Source organism: Cetorhinus maximus, chromosome 19 (genome assembly GCF_964194155.1).
Source record: "Cetorhinus maximus chromosome 19, sCetMax3.hap1.1, whole genome shotgun sequence".
Classification (NCBI taxonomy): domain Eukaryota; kingdom Metazoa; phylum Chordata; class Chondrichthyes; order Lamniformes; family Cetorhinidae; genus Cetorhinus; species Cetorhinus maximus.
The window spans coordinates 60,090,279-60,116,515 of record NC_135897.1 but is presented as its reverse complement, the minus strand read 5'-3'; the positions used below and the strand labels follow the sequence as shown (position 1 = coordinate 60,116,515).

Sequence of the window (26,237 nt, the reverse complement as noted above, 5' to 3'; positions counted from 1 at the left end):
GTCCTGAAGCAAGCTGAATATTTCAAGGAACTAGTGTACACAGCTGAAACGTTAACCTGTCTTTCCTCTTTACAGCTGTTAATGGATCTGCAGTTTTGGTCTCCTTATTTACGATGGGATATACTTGCATTGGAGGCAGTTCAGAGATGGTTCACTAGGCTGATTCCTGGAATGAAGGGCTTGAGGAAATTTTGAGTAGGTTGGGCCTATGCTCATTGGTTTTTTAGTAGAATGAGAGGTGATCTTATTGATACATAAGATTGAGGGGGCTTGACAGGGTAGATTCTGAGAGATGTTTCCCCTTGTGGGGCAATCTAGAACTAGGGGCGAAGTTTTAAAATTTAAGACTGAGATGAGGAGGAATTTCATCTCTGAAGGTTATAAATCTTTGGAATTCACTACTCCAAAGAACTGTGGAAGCTGAGTTATTGAATACATTCAAGGTTGAGATACTTTTCTTTTACTCATGTGTAGAATATAGGCGTCACTGGCAAGGTAAGCATTTTTTGCCCATTCCTAATTGCCTTTGAGAAGGTGTGGTGAGCCGCCTTTTGAACTGTCGCAGTCTATTTGGTGTGGGTACACCTAGAGTGCTGCTTGGCAGGGAATTCCAGGATTTTGATCCAGTGACAGTGAAGGAACCGCGATAATGTTCCAGGTCAGGGTGGTGTGTGGCTTGGAGGGGAACTTCCCCATGGTGGTGTTCCCAAGCACCTGCTGTCTTTGTCCTTCAAGGTGGTTGAAGTTAGGGGTGGTTTGGAAGATGGCTTTCAAAGGAAAGTTGAAGGGCTTGGCCTGTTGCTTGGACTGTAGGGAAGTCAAAGATTATGGGAAACAGGCAAGAAAGTGGAGCTAAGGCTGATGTCAGATCAGCCATGATCTTATTGAATGGTGAAGCAGGCTTGAGGGGTCGTATGGCCTACTTCTATTTCATACGTTCCTATGTATTTGTAGCATTTCTTGTTTTTAATTGAATTGTTTGTAATTGGGTTCGGCGTGTCCTGTTGTCACTGCAAAACATTATTTCAATTTTCTGTTGAAGTTATTTTTGTGTCAGTTACCTCTGGTGTGCCCCAAGGAGCTATCCTTGGCCCTGTCCTATTTTTTATCCACATACTGCCTCTTGGGTGATATCACCTGAATGTTAGTTTTCACTTGCATGCTGACAACACCTGGGTTTGCTTCACCGCCACTTCTCTCTACTTCTCCACTGTTGCCAAATGATCATATTGCTTATCCAACATTCCGTACTGGATGAGCAGAACTTTCCTCCCATTAAATATTGGCAAGATTTGAAGCCATTGTTTTCCATCCCCGCTCCAAATTTTGTTCCTTGGCTAAGATTAAGCCAGTCTGTTCGCATCCTTGGTGTCACATTTGACCCCAAGGTGAGCTTCTGACCTCACTTGTGCTATTGCTAAGAGCATCTATTTCCACCTCTGTGAGATTGCCCGACTGCGCCCATCTCAGCTCATCTGCTGTTGCAACCATGCCTTTGTCACCTCTAGGCTCGAGTATTCCTTGCACTCCTGGCTGGTCTCCTACATTCTGCCCTCCATAAACTTGAGGACATCTAAAACTCTGCATCTTAGATCAGCAAGACTTGGTCAGTTTTATCACCCCTGTGCTTGTTGACATATGTCAGCACCTGGTCAAGCAGCGCCTTGATTTTAAAATTCTCATCTTTTCAAATCCTTCCATGGCTCCCCCCCTCACATCTCTTGATCTCTTCCACCCACAACTGTCCAAGATATCTGCACTCATCTGATTCTGGCCTCTTGAGCATTGAGCACCCCAGATTTTAATTGCTGTTCCATCGGTGGCCATGCCTTCAGTTCCCTATACCCTAAATTCTGGAATATCGTTCCCACACCCCTTGCTTTCCTCCTGTAAGATACTCCTTAAAGTCTGAGGTAGTCCAATCTTTTGCTCATCTAACCAAATATCTCCTATCTCACTTGGTCTCATGTTTTGTTTTATGATGCTCCTGTGAAGCACCTTGGGGCATTTTATTACATTTAAGGCACTATAAAATTATAAGTTGTTTTCAGTGCTCAATATTATTAATGTATGAATGATCTTTATCGGAGTCTTACAACATAACATTTTTATCATAAGGATTATCTAAACACTTGCAAATTTAGCACCTTCGGTCTGTTCGCAAGCATGACCCAGACCTTCCTGTCACTTGCCATTTCAACACACCACCCTGCTTTCATGCCCACATATCCGTCCTTGGCCTGCTGCAATGTACCAGTAAAGCTCAATGCAAACTGGAGGAACAGTACCTCATTTTCCGATTAGGCACTTTACAGCCTTCCAGACTCAACATTGAGTTCAACTTCAGATCATGAACTCTCTCCTCCATCCTCACCCCTTTTTGATCCCCTTTTTTCAAATATTTATTTTTAAATTTTTATATATATTTTTTTTCCCCCCACCTATTTCTATTATTTTTAAAATTTATTTCCATGCATTGTTTTATCCCCACCTTTTAGTCTATTTTGATCTTTTCTCCCACACCATCCCCTCCCCCCACCCCACCCCCACTAGGGCCACCTGTCACTTGCTCATTCTGCTTTCTACTCTTAATGTCACCATTAGCACCTCCTTTAGCCAGTATCACCACCATCAACACCCTTCGACCTTTTGTTTTGACATCTTTTGCAATCTCTCCTTTACCTCCGTCTATCACTGGCCTTCTATCCACCGTCACCTGTTTCACCCCCCCTTAAACAGTATATATTTCGCCACATTTTTACTTCTCTTTAGTTCTGAAGAAGAGTCATATGGACTCGAAACGTTAACTCTGCATCTGCAGTATTTTGCTTTTAACTTTGCAAATTTTTCCTGTTTTAGATTGTGAAACTATGTGCTGGAATGATAGATGCTGGGAAGAACTTCTGTAACGCTAACAAACAGTTTGTAAATGGAATTCGTGAGCTTGCCCAGCAGTCCACCAAGGATGAAGTTATTGAGGTAAGAACCCTGCTTTGGATAAATTATAATATTTCCAGAATAGTAGATGAATTTCTTTTGTAAAGTGGTTATAGGCTGATGGTGTTTCGATACCTAATTGAATTATAGTTTAGAAGTGCTGTTATGTAGGAAATAATGACACAATAACTCCTCCGTTGCCCAGCTCTGTTGTATTGGTTTTGCTTGGTTTCCCTTTTTACTTACCCAAGTGTAGCCAGAGCATTTCTAGCAATGGCTTCTCTCCAGTCTGCACTGTCATCTCTGGAGTTTTCCCAAAGGTCTATCCTTGGCTCCTTTTCTGTTTCTCATCTGTCCCTTGACAGTATCTGCAGATAGTTCTATTGCTCTACCACCTCATTCGCCTCTTCCTTGTCAGTCTGCTGTCGGATTGCTTGTATGCATTTAAGTCTTGGACAAGGTGAAATTTTCCTCTGCAAACATTGGTTAGATTTAAGCCATCATCTTTGTCCTCTATGATGTTTCTCTACTTAATTGAATTGTAGCTTAGAAGCGTTGTAACGGTAGAGTCCACCATTCTGAGTGCGTAATTTAAAATCCAAAAACACCTTGCTCTCTCTCTGCCATATAGTTATGGTCACATTAACATTATGGATCACAAGCTGAATAATTTGACCTACAGTAAACGTTTCGAATTTCCCTGGGTTATTGTAAGAGTTTGATTCACCAGAAATGAAAAGTATGATGAATATTGAATTTTATTTGAACCCCATTATAACCTTAGTATCCTTGTCATTGACTCTATCTCCAACCCCCTCCCTGACTAATGTTAGAGGGTGAACTGGACCAACTTCAACATCTTACTCGACCCTGAGGCTAGAATTTTCTGGCCCCATTGGCATCGGGCGTCATGGCGTGCGGTAGGGTTTGTGGGACAGGGTGGAGCTGGTACAATATGACGAGAAGGCCAAAAATTGGTTTCGTGCTGTTGTGAAACCAGTTTGTGACCACTGGTTCTACTAGTCATTGGCGGGCCATGTTTCCTGTTGCCACACGTCGGGAACCTAATTTCAATACTTTAGCATCCCACTATGAGCTCTGCTCGCTGGAATCCTCCTCCCCCATGCTGGATCATCCGGGCACATTGGCGTGATTGCATGCTGACGTGTTTACAACTATACATAAGCGAGGTGCAGCTTCAAGGTTTGTTTGCCTACCTTGCTTCAGGCAGTACTCAGAGTCACCAGTGCCAGGCTTCGCAGGCAGCACCACATCACTTTTAGGTGGACTGACAGGCAGGTCTCCACCTACCAGACCAGCCATAAGGCACGGGTGGCTTTTCAATGGCTGCAGGGCCAGGCCTTGCTTGGGGAAGGGGGAAGAAGTGGCCACAGGCAAGGGAAGAGGCTGCTGGGCAAATGCTGTACTGGAGAAGGGTGTATCCCAGGGTGTGTGTGGGGGCATATGTTGATCTGTGCAAGTGGCCTTGAGGATGAGGGCTGAGGAGGCAGTCTCCGGAGGGGATGAGGCCAGATGGAGATGTGAAGGCGTGAGAGAGAGAGAATGGTGATGTCCTTTCAGCTGGCAGTGAGTGAGATGCCAGTGAATGTGTGATGGCCTTGAGCGCGTGAATTTAGAGTGGAGAGATGGCTGCCTTACTCTGGCGGCACGAATGAGATCATTCATCTGTTTTCTGCACTGGATGGCCGGCCTCTTGTTTGCAGCATTGGCATTGACCACCTTTGCCACCGCCTTCCAAGCCGGAGTGGTGAGACTCATGGTCCTCCTGTGGGCAGAGTGGAGTTAGAGGACATCATGGTGACTTCATGGCGTCCAGAAGGTGTCCCAGGGATGTGTCACTGAATCGGGGGCTGCACTCTTCTTGGCTTTTAGGGCCTTGTCTTCACCGGAGCAGTCTTGGGCTGCAAGCATTGAGAAGTGTGCGCACAGCTGTAATTTAAATATGGTGCCCTTCGTGAGGAAGCAGCATGGTAACGGCATGGTAGGCAAACTAGAGGTTGCCTGCCAGCGAGACGGCATGTTTCCTGTGGCTGCATAACTAATGAGGCGGGAATGGTACCATACTGCGTGAAAACTCACCGTTGCGGCCGGCGGGTAAAACGACTTTTTTCGCGCCCGCTATTGCACTTTGTGCAAATCTGGGATGATTCCGCCCTGAATCTTTGTCACTTGCAGATTAGACAATTCTAATGTTGTCCTGGCCAGCCTCCTATCTTCCACTTCTGTAAAATATAGCTCACCCAAAATCTGTTGACCCTATCCTATCTCACACCAAATTTCCACTCTGTCCTTATTGACCTACATTAACACCTGACCACCCAATTATTTTCCTCATATTTAAACCCTCCTTGTCTCTGTACATATATAACAGTTTGCAGTGCACTTTCTCCCATACACTCTGAACTCTTCATGTTGTGCCTCCTGCTGCCTTAAGTTCCCTCTATAAACCCCTGTGCCTCTCCTTAAAACTCACAACTTTGACGAGCTTTTTGGTTACCCCCTCCTCAACCAATCCTTTGGCTCAGTTTTAATTTTTGTTTCCTCTTGGGCTGACAAGTGGCAAGTAATGTTCACGCCACATAAGTGCCAGACAATGACCATCTCCATTGAGAGAAAATTTACCCCCCCCCCACCCCCCCCACCACCCCCCGCCATGAAATTCAGTGGCATTATCATTGCTGAAACCCCCACTATCAACATCCTGAGGGTTACCATTGACCAGAAACTGAACTGGACTAGCCACATAAATACTGCGGCTACGAGAACAGGTCAGAGGCGAGGCATCCTGCAGCGAGTAACTCAAGTCGTGACTCCCCAAAGCCTGCCCACCATCTATAATGTACAAATAATGATCGTGATGGAATACTGTCCACCTGCCTGGATGAGTGCAACCCCAACAACACTCAAGAAGCTTGACACCATCCAGGACAAAGCAGCCCACTTGATTGACACCCCTTCCACAAACATTTGCTCCCTCCGCCACCGACAAACAGTGGCAGCAATGTGCACCATCTACAAGGTGCACTGCAGAAACCCACCAAGGCTTCTTAGGCAGCACTTTCCAAATCCATGACCGCTACCATTTAGAAGGACAAGGGCAGCAGATAGATGGGAAGACCACCACCTGGAACTTCCCCTCCAAGCCACTCACCATCCTGACTTGGAAATATATCACTGTTGCTGGGTCAATATCCTGGAACTCCCTCCCTAACAACAGTGTGTGTGTTTCTACACCTCAGGGACTGCAGCGGTCATGAAGGCAGGTCACCACCACCTTCTCAAGGGCAATTAGGGATGGGCAATAAATGTTGGCCTAGCCAGCGACGCCCACATCCCGTAAATTAATTTTAAAAAATCTCTCTGTGGGCATTTTGGGATGTGTTTCAAAGTTAAAGGCACTATTTAAATACAACTAGTTACATTTTTACATACAGAATTATGAGTTGCTTGTATGATGACTATTGAAAATTCATCCTTTTTGGTTTTATGTTTGCTTCCAATAGAACAGCCTGATGAGGTTTTCAGAGAGCCTTCAGGAGATGGTTAACTTTCACACGGTAAGTCATAAATTTTGGCATTGATGTCGTGTAAATGTATCCCAATTGACATGCATTTGTGTCAACCACATTTAAGAAACATATTGTCATTAGTTAGACTTTTTTTAAAGCATCCCCTTCAAACTTTACTGTTTTCTAATCAAGTAAAATAGTGTAATGCTTGCTTCATATTAGGGTGGGGGTAGGGGCAATATTGGTCACCTTGAATTGTCCAACAGAACATTGCAAAACCATGTCACCTAGTTGCCAAAGCCTTGAACTGCTGGGTCTAATACAAATAGTTGAGATTAATTTTCTTACCCTTTTGTGTTTTGAATACTCAGTTACATGATAATGACATAATTGGAATACTATGCTTGGTCACAAGCATTCTGACTGATACCTAGCCCATTGTTTTTGATTTTTGCATCAAGGCCATTGATCTTAACTGGAGTGTAATCTACTGTCATTTGCCAATGCTTTTCTGCAGTCAACCTTTGTAGAGTGTTCAAGAACAACCCATGTGACCTGCCTTATGTTCTTATCTGTATGAGGAACCCTCAACTAGTTGTTTCTGCATTTTTCTTAATATAGACCAGCAATTTATTGTGATGGGAATGGTATAATTACCTACCACTTTAAGAAACCTCTGCAACAGACCAAGCTTGCAGATTTTAAGTTTATTTTTCCTTTGTGGGAGTTGGGATAGCACACAGGCCAGGATTTTTACATTTGCAGTAACTAAAAGCAAGTCTATTGATGACATATGACTGGCTAATGGTTGTAAGTTACCTCTATGGTTTTTTTTGTTTCCTCTTAACTGTGTTCGCTTTTGTGATTGTTTCGCTATTGTAAGGATAGTGGAAGTTAGCCTTTTGTCATAGTTGAAAAAAGATCTGTCAACAGTGTATCTGTGATATGATTTCACCTATGTACTTATTGTAGGAGGCTTTTTTTAAAAAAGAGTAAAGTGAATACAAAGTTGCCAAGGTTAGTTTGGTATATACTGGAATATTTTTATATTCTTGCCTTTGAAAGGGGAATTAAATTTTCAGTTGATCATTGAAAACGAGCAATGATAGTTTATCACCCAATTGTGTGAAAACCCTATCTGATAAACTTGCACTGCTAGAGATATCTCTGTATAATTAGCTATTTGCAATTTTTTTCTATTTTTAGTTTGTTTTTAACAGTTGGTTTATGTTTAGAATAGTTAAGGTTTAGCACATATATTTGCAAAATTGTGCACATTTTAAACATACAAAAATGTGAATTGTGATGCGTTTTATTCATACCTTTCAACATATATTGGTCATGTGCGTCTGCCTTTGCTGCATGAAGTAATTACATTTCAAATGTATCACCTTTTCCAAATATTTTTTGAGTTTTATGAAAAAGAAACAAAGAGAGAGAGACAATCGCAGTTGAGCCAAATGTGATCAAACACAATATCTGACATCTAGCAGTGGAAAAATAAACCAGCAGTGGAAAAATACACCATATAAAATACAGTAATAACATTTCTCCCTATAATTTTCATTGTTTCCTACATTTTTAGTTTTGCATTTCAAATTGGATATTGTAGCAGAGTATTTGATATTGGCCAGCCCAGTGTTTGACATGCCTGGAAATCTGTAACAACTTAAGTGTCTGAAAGCCAAGGTACTAAGAAACTAAACTGCAGCTTGCCTCATGTGAAGAGTGTCTAAGAAACAGATGTCGCCTACTTCTGAACTTCCCTCGGCATATCGTCTTGGAGCAACTTAGCCCCAAAGAGACCCGATATCAGGATCCTTGTAGCTTTGTGAACAGCATTATAAAAGGTGTGAGTATGTTACCAGCATTTTGATTAATGCATGGGCACCTACCGTAAACTAAATAGTGGTTTCATGAAGATCTGAAACTTCAGTAATTGCTTGCCTCTTTGCTACCTAACTTGTTGACATTAAGTATGGAGGCAGGTTCTCTCATTCAGCATTCAGATGATGGCAATAGCAGTCATTCCAGATTTGTGTTTAATCATTTACTCATATCTGCCTTCAGTATGGACCCTGTGCTATGCCAATTGATGTTCCAGGCTTCCCAAGTTGAGTGCACCTGCTATGTAAAACTCATGCAAATCATTTAATCCATGCCTTCATATGAGGACTTAACGGAAAGGATTTCCCTTCATGAGGCTGGTTCCTTGTAGGGTGCGCAGTGGCAGTTGTTGAGGCTGGAATACTCCCTACACTGCTGTATGACCTGTTAGCCATTTCAAAGATGTGATTGCAAGATGACAAAGGGTGCTATCTAAAAGTTCAAGGGTATTTGACACTTTGGAAGAACAGGCAGCTTGGAAATGGTGTTGGGGTAGCTCTGTTAATTAAAGATGACATTAGTACAGTTGTGAGAGGTGACCTTAGTTCAGAAGATAAAGATGTAGAATCAGTTTGATTAGAGATGAGAAATAGCAAAGGTTGGAAATCACTTGTGGGAGTAGTTTATAGGCCCCCTAACAGTAGCTACACTCTAGGACAAAGTATACATAAAGATATAATAGGTGCTTGTGAGAAAGATATTGCAATAATCATGGATGATTTTAATCTTCATATAGATTGGACAATCAGATTGGCAAAGATGATGAGTTCATAGTGTATTTAGGACAATTACTTAGAGCATATATTCTAATGCTAACCAGGATGCAAGCCATTTTAGACCTGGTAATGTGCAATGAAACAGGATTAATTAATGACATCCTAGTAAAGGATCCTCCAGGCAACGGTGATCATAACATGAAAGAAGTTCACATTCAGTTCAAGGGTGAGAAGTGAGGGTCTAAGATTAGTGTCTTAAACTTAAATAAAAGCAATTACAAGAGCATGAAAAAAGTTGGTTAGAGTGAACTGGGAAAATAGGTTAAAAGGTTGGACAATAGAGGATCAGTGGCAGACATTTAAGGAGATATTTCATAACTCTCAGCAGAGATGTATTCCATTAAGAAAGAAAGACTTTGAGAAGGAAACATCACCCATGGCTAAGTAAGTTAAAGACAGCATCACATAGAAAGAAAAAGCGTAGAGTACAGAGAAAGTTAGTGGTAGGTGAGAAGATTGGACAGATTTTAGAAACCAACAAAATGACTAAAAAAACAATGAGGGAGAACTAGAGTTTGAGGGAAAGCTAGCTAGAAATATAAAAACAGATAGTAAGAGTTTCTACAAGTACATAAAAGGAAAAGAGTAACTAAAGTGAGTGTTGGCCCTTTAGAGGGTGAAACTGGAATGGGAAGCAAGGAGGTGGCGGAAGCATTGAACAGGTATTTTGTGTCTCTTCACTGTAGGAGACAAAATTTCAAGATCACTTGAAATTCAAGAGATAAAAGGGAGAGGGGAACTTAAAACAATCGCTAGGGAAAAGGTACTGGGAAAACTTTTAGAACTAAAGGCTGACAAGTCCCCAGACCCTTTATTCCTCAGGTTGTATCCTCAGGCCTTAGAAAAAGTGGCTGTAGAGAAAGTAGATGCATTGGTTATAATCTTCTAAAATTCCCTAGATTCTGGAAATGCCCCAGCAGATTAGAAAATCGGAAATGTGACACCTCTATTCAAGAAAGGAGGGAGACAGAAAGCAGGAAACTATAGACCAGTTAGCCTAACACCTGTTATAGGAATATACTAGAATCCACTATTCAGGAGTTAATAGCAGGGCACTTAGAAAATTATAATATAATCAGGCAGAGTAAACATGGTTTTATGAAAGGAAAATTCTGCTTGGCTAATTTTGTGTTTTTTGAGGAAACGTCAAGCAAGGTGGATAAATGGGAACCTGTAGATGTGGTGTACTTGGATTTCCAAAAGGCATTCAGTAAGGTGCCACATCAAATGTTACTTCACAAAGTGAGAACTTATGGTACAGGGGATAACACATTATCATGGATAGAGGGTGGGTTCGCTATAGGAAGCAGAGGGACAGAGCGGATAGACCGAGAGGACACGAGGCGATGGCTGAAGGTTAAGCGGGTAAAGACTCCGGCAAGGTGAAGACGGAAGCCGGGCTGCAACTTCCAGTTGGTCGGATCCATTGGCACCTGAAGTCCAGGACCACCAGCCACGGCCAGGTGGGCGCCACGGAGGCGGTTTACAGCATGGCCATTCTGGAATATCTGACCGCCGAGGCACTGGAGCTTGCAGGAAATGCATCCAAAGACTTCAAGGTGAAGCTTATTGCCCCTCGCCACTTGCAGCTTGCCATTCGAGGAGATGAAGAGTTGGAGTCCTTAATCAAAGCTATTGGTGGTGGTGGTGTTGTTTCTCACATTCATAAACCCCTGATTGGCAAAAAGGGACAACAGAAGACTGTTTGAGGATGGAAGCTCCCTTCTTTCTTTTAGGTTTGTTGTCTCAGGACTCCCATCTCCAATTAATCAGCTGTAGAATGTTTGGAGGATGTGGCTGGAAGACACTGGACTTCTGAAAATGTGATTGCATAGAAAAATGTTTTTTTATCTAAATAGTATTGAGGGGAAGTGGGGGTCTTTTTAAAGTAAATTCAATAATCACACTTCCATGTGCACTGGCCCAGGAGTGCCAAATCTGGGACCATATCTTCTATGGTGGAATTGTATCTTAGTGACCTGGAGACATTTTCCTGGTCACTGCCTTTTTAATGGAGCCCTGTTGCAATGTTTTAAATGCAGGAAGAACTCATTGCTTGTGTAACTTTATTTTTGGAATGATTTAAATCTAGATGGTTTGTTCTGACAGTCTGCTGGTGGATGAAATTTTCAATAAAATGTGTATTAAAATTTTTTTAAAAGGGATAAATATGTCATTTTCAGATTGGCAAGCTGTAACTAGTGGAGTGCCACGGGGATCAGTGCTGGGGCCTCAACTATTTACAATCTATATTAGTAGCTTGCATGAAGGAGCCGAATGTATGGAAGCTAAATTTGCTGAGAAAGATAGGTAGGAATGTCAGTTGTCAAGAGGACATAGAGTCTACGGACGGATTAAATGAGTGGGCAAAAAATGGGCAGATGGAGTATAGTTTTCTTTATTCATTCATGGGATGTGAGTGTTGCTGGCTAGGCCTGCGTTTATTGCCATTCCCCAATTGCCCTTGTTCAGAGAGCGTTTAAGAGTCAACCACATTGCTGTGGGTCTGGAGTCACATGTAGGTCAGCCCAGGTAAGGACAGCAGATTTCCTTCTCTAAAGGACATTAGTGAACCAGATGGATTTTTACAACAATTGACTATGGTTTCATAGTCATAATCAGACTTTTAATTCCAGATTTTTACTGAATTCAAATTTCACCATCTGCCATGATGGGATTCAAACCTGGGTCCCTCGGGCATTAGCTTGGGTCTCTGGAGTACAAATCCAGTGGCAACACCACTATGCCACTGCCTCCCTCTACTGTGGGAAAATGCAAACTTGTTCATTTTAGTGGAAAGAATAGAAAAGCAGCATATTATTTAAATAGAGGGATACAGTGCAGAGGGATCTGGGTGTCCTGGTACATGAATCTCTCACACAGTTGGTATGCAGGTACAGCAAGTGATTAGGAGGGAAAATGGAATGCTTGTGTTTATTGCAAGGGGAATCGAGCATATAAGTAGGGAAGTGTTGCTGCAGCTGTACAGGTCCCTAGTGAGACTGCATCTGGAGCACTGTGTGCAGTTTTGGTGGTCTTACTTAAGGAAGGATATAATCACATTAGAAGCAGTTCAGAGAAGAAGGTTCACTCAACTGATTCCTCAGATGATGGGGTTAACTTGAGAAAGCGTTGAGCAGGTTGGGCCTGTACTCATTGGAGTTTAGAAGAAAAAATCATATTGAAACTTATAAGATCCTGAGGGGACTTGACAGGGTGGATGCTGAGAGGATGTTTCCCCTTGTGGGAGAGTCTAGAACTGAGGGACATCATCTAAAAATTAGGGGTCTTCCATTAATACTGAGATTGGGAGTTTTTTTCTTCTCAGAGTCATTGGTCTGCGGAATTCTCTTCCCCAGAGAGCAGTGGAGGCTGGATCATTGATTATATTCAAGGCTGAGTTAGATAAATGTTTTATTGACAAGGGAGTCGAGGGTTATGGGGGCAGATGGGAAGGTGGAGCTGAGGCCACAATCGGATCAGCCATGATCTTATAGAATGGCAGAACAGGCTCAAGGGGCCGAATGGCCTCCTCCTCCTCCTAACTCTTGCTCTTGTATTTTCTCTTCAGACATTCATCTCACTGCTTTAGCCTTAGTTCTTACACATGGCTGTGTGATGCCCTTTGGTACATGGCTGGGAGTTCTAAAACATGTATTGGGATTTTTTTAATGGAAATAGTGCTTAAGGTTTAACATCTGCCAGCTTGATAGGAGAAGACCTAATTTTGTTTTTCAGTTCATTAGACACTTGCCATTCTGGTTCACCACTTGCATTGAGGTGCTAATCAGTAAGTTACAAGTGTAACAGATATGGCTCTTGCTCATAATCAGATTGATAGCAGTTGTTCCTGCTGCTATGTATTGATGTATGCTCAGCCTATTGTGCTTTCCCTCCTTCAGAATGGCAATTGACAATCCCAGGATTATATGTGGATCCGTTTCATGATACGGCTGCACCTAATATCAGTAAAGCGACCTCCCATTATGAATGGAATCCTGTAATGAGATTTTTTTCCCCCAAGGTTGCAACTTAATGGATTGGATTTTAAGGTCTGCGGCGAAGCAAGGTTGCTCACGGCTGATTGTGAGTAAGTCATGCTGAGAGATCTGGCGATCTCTGGTGAGATTTCAGCTCTATCAATATGCAGTGATACTGCCACTTATTGCAGTGTTCTTCATTGGGCATTCACAGTGTCAAACAGCAGTGATGCCATCATGTCCATAGACACTCAAAAAGGAAACTAAAAGCACTAAAATGAAAATCACTTTTAACCTGTCTTATGTGGAATAAATTAAAGATTGAGACATTGGTGAAGATAGAAGCTAAAATATTCTGAACAACTTTAAGCTAATTTTGTTTAATTTTTAAAAAAAAGTTTACTAGTTAATTTAATAGCACTCCACAATTACAAATTTACTTTTTAAGACAAGTTCAGTTCATTAAATTTTATTAACCACATCACTGTTAAAAACCCAGCTATGCTTGAGGTGTAACTTTTTATGGAGTTACAAGGTGTAACTTTGTATGGAGTTTCTAACAGCGATGTAGGAGCAGCAAAGTTGAAATTCTCACTAATTTCAGTGATCACCGTCTCTGGGAGGAGCCACAGCATGGTCCCCGTGGGAACCCTGAGTGACAGCAACTTCAGGATTGCCTCCCTATGTGTTCATGCCTGATATTCTGAAGCTGCGATCAGTTTCAAAGGAGTAATGACAACAAATGCCAACGGTCGGCTGTCAGCCACCGCACCTCGCCCCCGGTGCCCCAAGAACAGACAGTTCTTCCTCCGTCTACCTCCTACCAGTATTTCTGTCTATAGTTGTATATTAACTGCAGTTAGCTGGCACAAGCATGATGGACTAAATGACCGTTTCCTGTGCTGTCATTTTAAGATTCGTTAACTGGTCAGATTATTAAAATTTTAAATCTAAGACATGGTAAGTGAGATCAAAAATGCTGCAAGTGAGATCTGTTGGGTCCATATCACTGTTGTTGTGCACTGTACAGTACTATTTTAAAATAGGCATTCTTCATTCAACATGAAAATAAATTCTGTGGTCTAGGCATCCACCTGAGTGCAGTAATGAGTGGTGTGGGCTTGTTTTATTTAATATGAGGAATATGCAGAAAGGTGACCTATCTATTTATATTAATGATAAATGTATGATATTCTTTAAAAGCATCATGGAAGTGTTATTACATTATGTCCATGTCACAGTTATTCATTACACCATACTGAACTGCTCTGTTGCCATAGAAGCCTGTTTTATTTATTCTAAGACTCATCAAGGAAATCTTGTATAATGAGAATTGAGTCATGGTCAGATAAGTAGCTTACTTTATGAAAAACAAATCAAACATAATATGAAAGGATTATAAAAATGATATAACTTCCTGCAGTCCTATTGACCAGATCACTGAAAGGTCTTAATAGTTTGCAATGTTACTTTAGATGTGACTTGTTTAGCAGAATGGATTATCATATATTCATAGGAATAAAACCGAGATTACTTGCAGGAAACAAAATTGCGTTTTTAGCACCCTGATTTTGATATTTGGGTTTCTAGTCTTGAAGTCCATTAAAAAAAAAAAACACTGCTTTAAATGTACACCATTCCAGTCTTTCTACTTCTGAATATCATTGAGCTTGTTGTATCTTGTAGAGAAATTATGATTTTGCTACCTTCTACATTTACTATTCTAAACCCTGATATGTTGAAAGACTGTCAAATTTCTTTTTCTTTCATGGGATGTAGGCATCGCTGGCTAGACCAGCATTTATTGCCCATGCCTAATTGCTCTTGAGAGGGTGGTGATGGGTGAGCCGCCGCCTTGAACCACTCCATGTGGTGTAGGTACACCCACAGTGCTGTTAAGGAGGGAGTTTCAGAATTTTGATCCAGGGACCGTGAAGGAACAGTGACATAGTTCCAATTCATGATGGTGTGTGGCTTGGAAGGGAACTTGAAGTGGTGGTGTACCCACTCATCTGCTGCCCTTGTCCTTCTAGGTGGTAGAGGTCGCGGGTTTGGAAGGTGCTGTAGAAGGAGCCTTAGCGAGGTGCTGCAGTGCATCTTGTAGATGGTATACACTGCTGCCACTGTACATTAGTGGTGGAAGGAGCGGTTGTTGAAGATGATGAATGTGGTGCCAAGCAAGCAGGTTGCTTTGTCCTGAATTATGTCAAGCTTCTTGAGCGTTGTTGGAGCTGCACTCATCCATCACTCTCCTGACTTGTGCCTTGTAGATAGTGGACAGGCTTTGGGGAGTCGGAAGGTGGGTTATTCCCCCCCATGATTCTGAGCCCTTTCCCTGCTCCTGTTGCCACAGTATTTATATGGCTGGTTTCTGGTCAATGGTAACGCCCACCAAGATATTGATAGTGGGGGATGCAGCGATGGTAATGTCATTGAATGTCAAGGGGAGATGGTTGAATTTTCTCTTGTTGGAGATGGTCACTTCCTGGCTCTTCTGTAGCCAGGAATGTTTATTTCCACTTATCAACCCAAGCATGAATGTTGTCCAAGTCTTGCTGGACACAGACTGCTTCAATGTCTGAGGAGTCGCAAATGGTGCTGAACATTGTGTAATCATCAGCAAACATTCCCACTCCTGACCTTTATGATGGAAGGAAGATCGTTGATGAAGTAGCTAAAGATGTTTGGGCCTAAGACACTACCCTGAGGAACGCCTGCAGTGATGTCCTGGGACTGAGATGATTGACCTTCAACAGCTTTAACCACCTTCCTTTGTGATAGGTATGATTCCAACTAGTGGAGAGTTTTACCCGATTCTCATTGACTCCAATTTTGCTAGGACCGATTGATGCCACACTTGGTCAAATGCTACCTTGATGTCAAAGGCAGTCACTCTCACCTAACCTCTTGAATTCAGCTCTTTTGTCTATGTTTGGGCTAAGGCTGTAATGGGGTCAGAAGCTGAGTGGCCCTGGCAGAACCCAAACTGAGCATCAGTGCGCACTTGATAGCACTGTTGACGACCCCTTCCATCACTTTACTGATGATCAAGAGTGGACTGATGTGGCGGTAATTGGCTGGGTTGGATTTGTCCTGTTTTTTGTGTACAGGACATACCTGGGCAGGTTTCCACATTGTCAGGTAGATGCCAGTGTTGTAGCTGGAACAGCTTGTTGAAAGGCGCAGCTAGTTCTGGAGCACAGGTCTGCTCCAATAGTACTGAAAGGTGCTTGGTGCTAATTCAATTCCCCTCCACCTATCAGCCATGTAAAGTTAGGCAGTGCAGCCTGGCCCAAGCGTTTGGCCAATTTTCAGCGTGTTGTAATAGCTTCATGAAAACGACATCTTGCCCTTAACCGCTCCATGATTTTTTTTGAAAGATTGCTGCATTTGCACATTAATTAACCATTCAACTTACCCTAGAAAGTTAGTCTAGGAATTAATACTGTAATTAACCTGTTAACTTCTTAACTTTTAACTGTAATTTTTAATAACTGCCTTTCAACCTCTATTGCCCATAAAAGTGTGGACACTCACTCCTTCTGGTAGTGACTTAGTGCAAAGTTAAGATGTCAAATTTTAAGATTTTATTTTGCCGTCTCTTTTTCTTTCTCTATATTGAATCTTACCTCTTCTGTACCTGGTTTGACATTCTGTTCATCTGCTCTAATTCTCCCTCTTTCTCAGTGCTTCCTTTATTTCTCAATGCTCAAATATAACAGATGCCCTGTTGTCCTCACCATGCCGCTATCATTTTGCAATTCCAGAAACTTAGAGATGAGGGTACTCTCTGTGGCTCAATGTCAAAATTTTGTTTGATAATATTCCTGTCAAGCACCTTGGGATGTTTGATATTAAAGGTGCTAGATAATTGTAGGTTGTTCTTGCAGGAACATGTTGTGATATGCCCTGCTTCAGCAATTTTTGAGTCACTAAACAGATAAACATCACTGAATGTATAGTAGCACAAGTAATTTATTTTAATAGTTCATGTCAGCTTTTATTTTGGTTTGTGAATTTGTGATAAACTGAATATAGTGCATAGTATTATTCTGCACAGCAATATCTAAATTTATTACATGTCACATATCCAATCATTATCAGAAACTGTTGAAACTTGCAGCAATTTAAAACTCTCTTGCCTATAACATCTTTCAATTTAAACTTAATAGTTACCCAGCAATGCCATGATTACTACTACCAAATACATAGTGAATACGGGATGTTAAAAATGTAGCTTATCTATCTAACATAAATGCTATACCAAAAGAAAGGGATAATAAAGGACATCAGTATTGAATTTGATGAATGAAATGTGCAATACAAGCAAAAAAGGTTGTAATGAAAACAGAAAATGCTGGAAAAACTCAGCAGATGTCATCATCTGTGGAGAGCGAAACAGAGTTAACGGTTTGAGCCTGTATGACCCTTCTTCAGAGCTTAGGACAGTCTATTGCCAGAAATGGTGACAGAGGTCAAGGAAGGGAAGGGTAGTGTTGGAGATGGACCATGTGAAGGTGATGGAGGGGTGGAAATTGGAAGCAAAATTGATAAATTTTCCCAGGCCCAGATGAGAGCATGAAGCGGCAGCGAAACAGTCGTTGATGTACTGAATAAAGAGTTGTGGGAGGGAGCCTGAGTAGCACAGGAACTAGGAATTTTCCCCACACCCCATTAAGAGACCGGCATAACTGGGATCCAAGTGGGTACCCATAGCCACACCTTTCATTTGGAAGAAGTGAGACAAGTTTAAGGAGAAATTGTTCAGTGGGAGAACAAGTTCAGCCAAACGGAGGAGACTGGTGGTGGATACAGATTGTTTGGGGCTCTGTTCAAGGAAGAAGTGGTGCCCTCAGACCGTCCTGGTGGGGGATGGAGGTGTAGAGGGATTGGACATCCCTGGTAAAGAGGAGGCAGTTAGGGCCAGGAAACTGGAAATCGTTGATATCACATAGGGCATCAGAGGAATCTCAGATGTAGTTGAGAAGAGACTGGACAAAGAGAGAGAACGAAGTCAAGATAGGAAGAAATGAGTTCCGTGGGGCAGGAACAGGCTGACACGATGGGCCTACTGGGACAGTTTGTGGATTTTGGGGAGGAGGTAGAAGCGGGCTATGTGGGGTTGGGAGACCGAGGTTGGAAGCGTTGGAGGGAAGATCTTCAGAGGAGATGAGGTCAGTGACAGTCTTGGAAACACTGGCTTGATGTTCAGCCATGGGGATCATTGTCCAGGGGAAGTAGGAAGAAGTGTCTGAGCTATGTGCTTAGCCTCTGCGAGGTGGAGGTTAGTGCACCAGACAACAACATCACCACTTTTGTCAGCATGTTTGATAACAAAGTCAGGATTGGACCTAAGAATGGAATGCAGCAAATTCAGAAGGAGACAGGTTAGAGTGGCTGAGAGGAGCAGAGAAATTGAGACGACTGATGTCACACCGATAATTCTTGGTGAAAAGATCAAGAGCAGGTAAGAGGCCGGAGGGAGAATACAGGAGGCAGGTGAAAGGATCCGTTGAACTGGGGGAGGCCTCCTGCCCAAAGAAGTGAGCATGGAGACGAAGGTGGCGGAAGAAGAGTTCAGCATTGTGCTGAGCCTGAAATTCATTGAGGTGAGGGTGTAAGGGTTTGAAACTGAGTCTTTTGCTGAGTACAGAACGTTCAGCATCAGTGAGGGGAAATTCAGAGGGTATGGTGAATACACGGCAAGAGCTGGGGTTAGAAGAAGGGATGGGGTCGGAGGGACGGGAATGTGTGGAAGGTCCTGGATGGGCGTTGGTATTAATAAGTTGTTGGAGCTTGCGTTCCTTAACACCCGAAAGGAAGAGAAAAAATTTCTTGTTAAGGTGTCAGATGAGGCGAAGAATAAAATGAAACTGGGGACAAGGACAGCTTTGAGATAGGATGAGTCATTGCTGCTGGAGGGAGAGGTATTGTGTGTTCATATGGCGGCGTATGGCACTGAGTGTGAATCTCAGGATGTGGCGAGGGCAGCAGTCCGAGGAATGTTGTATGTCCCGGAGATACCTGTAATCCTGGGTGGATTCAAAACATGAGGGATAGAACTTCAGTTGGAATCCACGTGGGGTAAATCAGAGACGGAGACAGTCGCTGAGGAAGGAAATGTCGCTGTGAAAGCGAGTTTTGGTAAACACCTTGTCAAACACCAGGAGGGAAATGGAAAGCAATGAAGGTGAACAGGGCGAAAAAGACAAACGGAAATCCTGTTGGAGAGAAAAGCAGTACTACTTCAAGGTAGGCATTTCTGGAAGAGAAGTGGCAGTGAATTAAACACTAAGATAAAAGCAAAATACTGCAGATGCTGGAAATCTGAAATGAAAACACAAAATGCTGAAAAAACTCAGCAGGTCTGACAGTATCTGTGGAGCGAGAAACAGAGTTAATGTTTTGAGTCTGTATGACCCTTCTTCAGAGCAAGTTGAAATGGGTGTAATCAGTGTAGAGGTTGTAACCAGTGTAGGTCTTGTAATAGAGTAAGAACTACGTCAGATTTAATTAATCTCAGCTAATTGTTAGGTGTGGTTGATTACAAATCTGAAGCTTCAACTGAGGTTGCATAGTGCAAATAACCCTGGAAAAATTATTGAGTATGATGCAAAATTTTTCTGTGCTCATTTATAGTTTTAGAAATTGATGTATTTGTCATTGTTTTTCAAACGCAAATCAAATTATTGATCATAAGGTGAAATATCCAGAACGTCATCCAGTAGTCTTAACAGAACAAGCATTATAACCAAGATCCAATGAATCGGGTGTGGTAGCTGGGTGAATGTGTTTTATACTCATAGCGTTTGAGCATTTGAGTTTATATTTGCTTAGAACAGTTGTATTGAACTTACTTTAGGAGACTGAATATGATGCCAAAATCAGATTTGTTTGCATGGAGACCTCTGAATGAGATATGTACATTTTTTTCTCCCAAAAACCTTTAATCCAACAATTCCAAAAAAAGACTGTTAATCCATACCTTTCCTTGTTTTCAAATCCATCCAGGGCCTAAGTCCCTCCCTATCTCTAACCTCCTGCAGTCCCATAACTCTGATATCTTTGGTTGTCTAATTCTGGCCTCTTGAGCATCCTCAATTTTACTTGCTCCACCATTGGTGGCTGTGCTTTCAGGTACCAAAGCCCTAATTTCTGGAATTCCCTTCCTAAGTCTCTCTGGCTCTCTTTCCTCCTTTAAGATGATTATTAAAACCTACCTCTTTTGGCCAAGCTTTGGCCAATCTGCCTTAATACCATTTTTTTTTTCTTTCACAGAACCTGGGCTTCGCTAGCTTGGCCAGCAGTTTAATTGCCCATTCTTAATTGCCCTTGAGAAGGTGGTGGTGAGCTATCTTCTTGAACTGCTGCAGTCCATGTGCTGTAGGTACACCCACAGTGCTGTTAGGGAGGGAGTTCCAGGATTTTGACCCAGCGACAATGAAGGAATGGCGATGTAGTTCTAAGTCAGAAAGGTGTGTGGCTTGGAGGGGAGCTTCCAGGTGGTGATGTTCCCGTGCATCTACTGCCCTTGTCCTTCTAGGTGGGTGAGATCGCGGGTTTGCAAGGTGCTGTCAAAGGAGCATTGGTGAGTTGCTGCAGTGCATCTTGTTGGTGGTACACGCTCCCACTGTGGATTGGTTGTGGAGGGAATGAATGTTGAAGATAGTGGATGGTTTGCCAATGAAGCAGGCTGCTTTGTCCTAGATTGTGTTAAGCTTCTCGTATGATGTTGGAGCTGTACTCATCCAGGCAAGTGACCATCAGACTCCTGACTTGTGTTTGGTGGACAGTGGACAGGCTTTGAGGAGTGAGGAGGTGAGTTACCCTCTGCAGAATTTATAGTCTCTGACCTGTTGTAGCCACAGTATTTATATGGCTGGTCCAGTTCAGTTTGAGCCTCAGTATCAAATTTAGCTTTGTAACACACTGGTGAAGTGCCATGGGATGATTTATTATGTTACAGGTGTCATATAAATACAAGTTGTTGTAGTTCTTGTAAAAATAAGAGATTGAGAAGAAAAGTCCAATGTGAAAGAGTTTATAGACTATCAAGGCTATCAGTAGCCATTCCACAAGTCCCTCCCAACTTTGTATTAATGAAAAGTCTATATGGCCAATGAATTTGTGAAGATGAGACGAGTGTATCAGAACTACCATAAGGACCTGTGGATGCTGTTAACCAGCAGATCAACCTGGGGCTCTCTTCTTCCTATGTTTATCTTTCCATGTCCTCTTAGTTTGACCAGGATGATGTTGCTCTACGTCATTTTGCTGAATTCTTCAAGGAACAGTCATGTGAGAAGAGGGAACATGCTGAGAAATTGATAACATTCCAGAATAAATGTTGAGGGCAAATAATCTTAGAGGACATTTAGAAACCAGAACATGATGAGTGGAGCAGTGGCCTGGAGGCAATGCAAAAAGCCCTGCACATGGTGAAGAATGTGAAACAGAGTCTGCTGGATCTGCACAAACAGTAAACTGAGAGGACAGACCCCCATCTTTTGTAATTTCCTGGAATCAAGAATGATTTATTATGTGACTAGAAAATTGGTTGCCAATTAACAGGTTGTGAATTTCAGTGGTATAGTGCATAATGCATGTGATCATGGAGCAGGAGATGGCCTAAGGAAGTCATAATCATAACTCTCAAAAAAAATTTCTTGATCTTTGATAAAATATTTTTAGGGACAGAAGTTTATTGAGGGAGTGACATTACTTCTGTTTGCAGAATAAACCAGGGATATGTCAGGCAAATATTTAGAACTACAACCAGTTGGGTCTAGTAACTACAAAACAAGAAATCACAACCCTTTAACAGCTGTGGTCTGGAATCATCCAAGGATCTAACCAATTCTCATCCAAATGCTGCCCTGATAACATCATCTGACATCTTGTTCCACATGTATGACACCCAGTTCCACCTGACCACCACCTCTCTCCACCCCTTCACTGTCTCTGATTTTTCACACTGCTTTTTTGATGCCCAGTATTGGATGAGCAGAAATTTCCTGCAATTAAATATTGGGAAGACTGAAGTCATTGTCGTCAGTTCCTGCCTCAACTTCTGTTCCCTAGCCACTGACTCCATTTCTCTCACTGACCAATGTCTAAGGCTGAACCAGATCATTTGCAAACTGTGTCCTATTTGATCCCAAGCTAATCTTCTGACCCCATATCCCCTCCATTAGCAAAACCACCTGCTTTCACCTCCAAAACATTTCAAGCATCGCCCTTTCCTCCATTCATCAGCTGAAACACTCATCCATGCGTTTGTAACTTTGAAACTGAACTATTCCAATGCTCTTTTGCCCGGCCTCCCACCTTGCACCCTCTGTAAACTCGAGCTCCTCCAAACCTTTACTGCCCATATGCTAACTCACACTGAGACCCATTCACCCATAACCCCCAGGCTTGCTGACCTACATTGTCTCCCAATCCAGCAACGCCTTGATTTTAAAATTCTCATTGTTTTCTGATCCTTCCATGGCCTTGCCCCTCCCTACAAACATCCAAAATCTCTGCATTACCCTTTGTCTCTTGTGCATCCCTGATTTTCTTTGCAGCGCTATTGAAAATTGCACCTACAGTTGCCTGGACCCAAAGCTTTAGAGCTCCCTCTCTAATCCTTTCTCTACCTTTTTATCCACTTTCAAGATGTTTCTGAAAACTGAGGCCTCAACATCTCTCTACATGGCTCTGTCCCAAATTTTGTTTGATATTCCTGTGCAGTGCTTTTGTATGTTTTGCTATGTTAAAGACATGGTATAAATGCAAGTTGTCATATAGGCAAATGCATTGTACTACAGCATCTGGACCAGGAATTCCTGATATGTGTACGCTTTGTCTGATCTGAGTTAGCAGAGCAGTCAATATGCCTCTGTCCCTGGAATACATAAAGAAAAACTATCCTGGGTTTTCTCCTCCTGATCCAATTTTTTGCTGATTAAGTACTGATTCAGGTTCAACTGATTACCTCATGATTGATTAGCATGTTGATGATTACCCTCTAGGGCTTGTATGGAGAATGGCCTTATCAATGTAGTAAGACAGGCCCTGCCATTAGTGAAATTGCACCTGAGCATGATGGGGAATAGCGAGAGAAGATTAAAGTTAGGGATCTAAGCTTTTTGAGGGAGGTGAGATAGATGCCCCAATTTTTTGGTTGGTAAAGCTAGGTTGTAACTGATCCGTGCACCTCAAATGTCCCAGATTTGAATCTCTATCTAGTAGCTCTTCTTAATTGCCACAAAGCCCCAGCACTTTGGAACAAAATAGTCAGGTCCCCTTTCCGATTGCTGGCCAATAACCTTTTTTGGAAAGTCTGTGTGTGAATGTTAGATGAAGGCAGAATCAAGTTTGCCTATGATACACTGCCCTCAAGGATGATAAATTAGCTATCCAGGCTGTTGCAATCATGAAGTTTATAAGATTGTTGTTTTGGAATGGCCTTTAATTTAAGATAAAACGGAAGGGGACATGTGACCTGCTCTGAAGGCCTGGGGCGGTTAAATATCAGAAGGAGATCCAGATTGTGTTACTGGGCCGACAGTGTAAAGTGTTCACATTGGAGACAATGGCAGTAATCTCAGAGTTCACAAAATGGGTAGATTCTGAGTCTCCCAAAGGCCCAGAAAGGTGTTGAAAGTATTGGGTTGTAAACAATTGTACTTTAAGTTGTTCATTTACTTCTAAGATGAAAGACTGAGTAGGGGTCAAGAATAGCTAACCAACATTTCTATCTGGATGCATCTTTAGAGATGGGCAATAAATGCTGGCCTGGCTAGTGATGCCTTTATCTCATGGATGAATAAATAAAAAAAGTTGTAAGGCTAATGTGTTTCATGTTGCCAAGGGGAAGAGTGCAGAGGAAGCCATTTTTGAGATCAGGTTACAAGCTTCCCAACAAATCAGTGAATAACAGACAGCAGTTTTGTGTGGCCAGCAGAGAGAAACGACTGCCTGGCTTTCCAAACTACCATGGCCAGAGGTGGGAGGGTGATGGTCAGTAGTTGAAGGCACAGATTCCGCAGCCAATCAAGGACTTCAGGAGATTCGCGCCGGTGTGGCCAGATGGGAAGACCCATCGGGACAAATTTTTTTGTTGCTGGTAGTAAACTCTCCAAAAACTAAGGAACGTGCCTGGAGGCGGTCAGTTGAAGTTACCAATTGGTGAAATGGGGATACAGGAGCCCCTTGGAAGCTGAGAGCAACTGTAATTTCATGGAGAGTGTTATGTCTCCTAAGTAGGAAAGGGGAACTTTCTTATCTGCAGTTTAAAGTACAAGTTAACCAAAGTACAAGTTAACCAAAGGAAAATAGTGATTAGTCATTAGGGCTCTTAGTATTTTGTTAGGGCAAACATCTTAAAATGTGAAATCTTGTGTCATTCTTTCAGCTATTAACTGGAAGTTCAAATTTCTCTTTAAAAATTATTCGTCTCCACGGGGATTGTAACAAGGCATTAATGTGAAGAATGACCAGTTAGATGAGGTGCCTGGAAGATAACTCTATCCTAGCATACTGCAATACTAGGAAAGGAAGAATAAAAGTTGAAGGTGTTGGGTGGCGAGAGTGGAGGATAAATCATATGGAATTCCTGAGTTGTAATAACACTTGGTGACTTACTGTTGAATAACATTCCCTCGATAAGCATTTAAAAATGTGAGGCTTTTGGTATAATTTCCAGTTCCTTTGTAACCTATAGGTGATCAGCTATTCGTGATGCATAGTTTGAAAACTACATTGCAGAACTTGGAATAAGCCAATTTCTCCTGAAAACAGAGTGGCAACTTTGGCTTTTGTGTGGCAATGGCAAAAAATGTACTTTTGTGAGCAATCAACAGAACCTTACTGTTTATAGATGTAATATTCAGTTTGATAAATTGTTTGATTTTATTCAGTTTATTGCAAAATAAGGAATTCAGGGTTTTAAATTTGGTTACAATAAGCATTATTAAGATAACAGGGGTATGAATTATACTTGATGCAAGCCATAAGAGATATACAGAAGAAATCCTTTATGATGGAGTGTCCTTGAACCATACAGGAATTGATAATGGATAGTTCTTTTTAAGAAGAACAACAAAACAATGGATGGAGATTAAGTAATCAAATAGGGCTGTAGAAAATTCAATTACAATTGTAAAGATCATGAGTCACACTTAATGTATGAGAGCAAACATTAAATGCACTCCCTCTTCAGAGCATCATATCTTTAGTAGCTGGAGAATAAAACATTCGTTGCTCCCAATGCGGTCTCCTCTACATTGGAGAGACCAAACGCAAACTGGGCGACCGCTTTGCAGAACACCTGCGGTCTGTCCGCAAGAAAGATCCAAATCTCCCTGTCGCTTGCCATTTTAACACTCCACCCTGCTCTCTTGCCCACATGTCTGTCCTTGGCTTGCTGCATTGTTCCAGTGAAGCCCAACGCAAACTGGAGGAACAGCACCTCATCTTCCGACTAGGCACTTTATAGCCTTCCGGGCTGAATATTGAATTCAACAACTTTAGATCTTAAACTCCCTCCCCCATCCCCACCCCCTTCCCGTTTCTTCCCCCTCCCTTTTTTGTTTTTTCCAATAATTTATATAGATTTTTCTTTTCCCACCTATTTCCATTATTTTTAAATCTATAACTGTAATACCCTGTCGTCAGTCTTTCCACCCCACCCCCACTAGAGCTGTACCTTGAGTGTCCTGCCATCCATTCTTAATTAGCACATTTTCTTAGATAATATCACCACCTTTAACACCCCTTTGTTCTTTTTGTCTGTGACATCTTTTGATTATCTGCTCCTATCACTGCTTGCTTGTCCCTACAACCCCCCCCCTCCCCCCCACCAAACTTCTCTCTCCTTCTCTCTCTCTGCCCCCCCCCACCCCACCCCACCTTAAACCAGCTTATATTTCACCCCTCTCCTAACTTTTCTCAGTTCTGCCGAAGGGTCATGAGGACTCGAAACGTCAACTCTTTTCTTCTCCGCCGATGCTGCCAGACCTGCTGAGTTTTTCCAGGTAATTCTGTTTTTGTTTTAGAATAAAACATTGTTGGAAGTGAAATTGTAGGCCATGAGTAGAAAATTGTACTGGAGCAGGCACCATGAATGTTTCCATTGATGA

The 26,237-nt window shown here is 42.2% G+C and overlaps 1 protein-coding gene and 1 pseudogene across 6 annotated transcripts in view; both read left to right on the top strand.

Annotated features, from left to right (window-relative positions):
* LOC144693831 (arf-GAP with coiled-coil, ANK repeat and PH domain-containing protein 2-like) overlaps positions 1-26,237 on the top strand; it is a 197,425-nt gene that overhangs the window by 48,343 nt on the left and 122,845 nt on the right. For all 5 annotated transcript variants that reach the window (XM_078563905.1, XM_078563904.1, XM_078563908.1 and 2 more), the window contains 2 exons: positions 2,860-2,979; positions 6,462-6,515. In XM_078563905.1, coding sequence (XP_078420031.1) covers positions 2,860-2,979; positions 6,462-6,515 — 174 coding nt within the window. The remainder of the gene's footprint in view (positions 1-2,859; positions 2,980-6,461; positions 6,516-26,237) is intronic.
* LOC144694206 (histone H2A.Z pseudogene) lies at positions 10,477-11,167 on the top strand (annotated as a pseudogene). Its single transcript, XR_013579679.1, has one exon. The product of XR_013579679.1 is annotated as a histone H2A.Z pseudogene (transcript).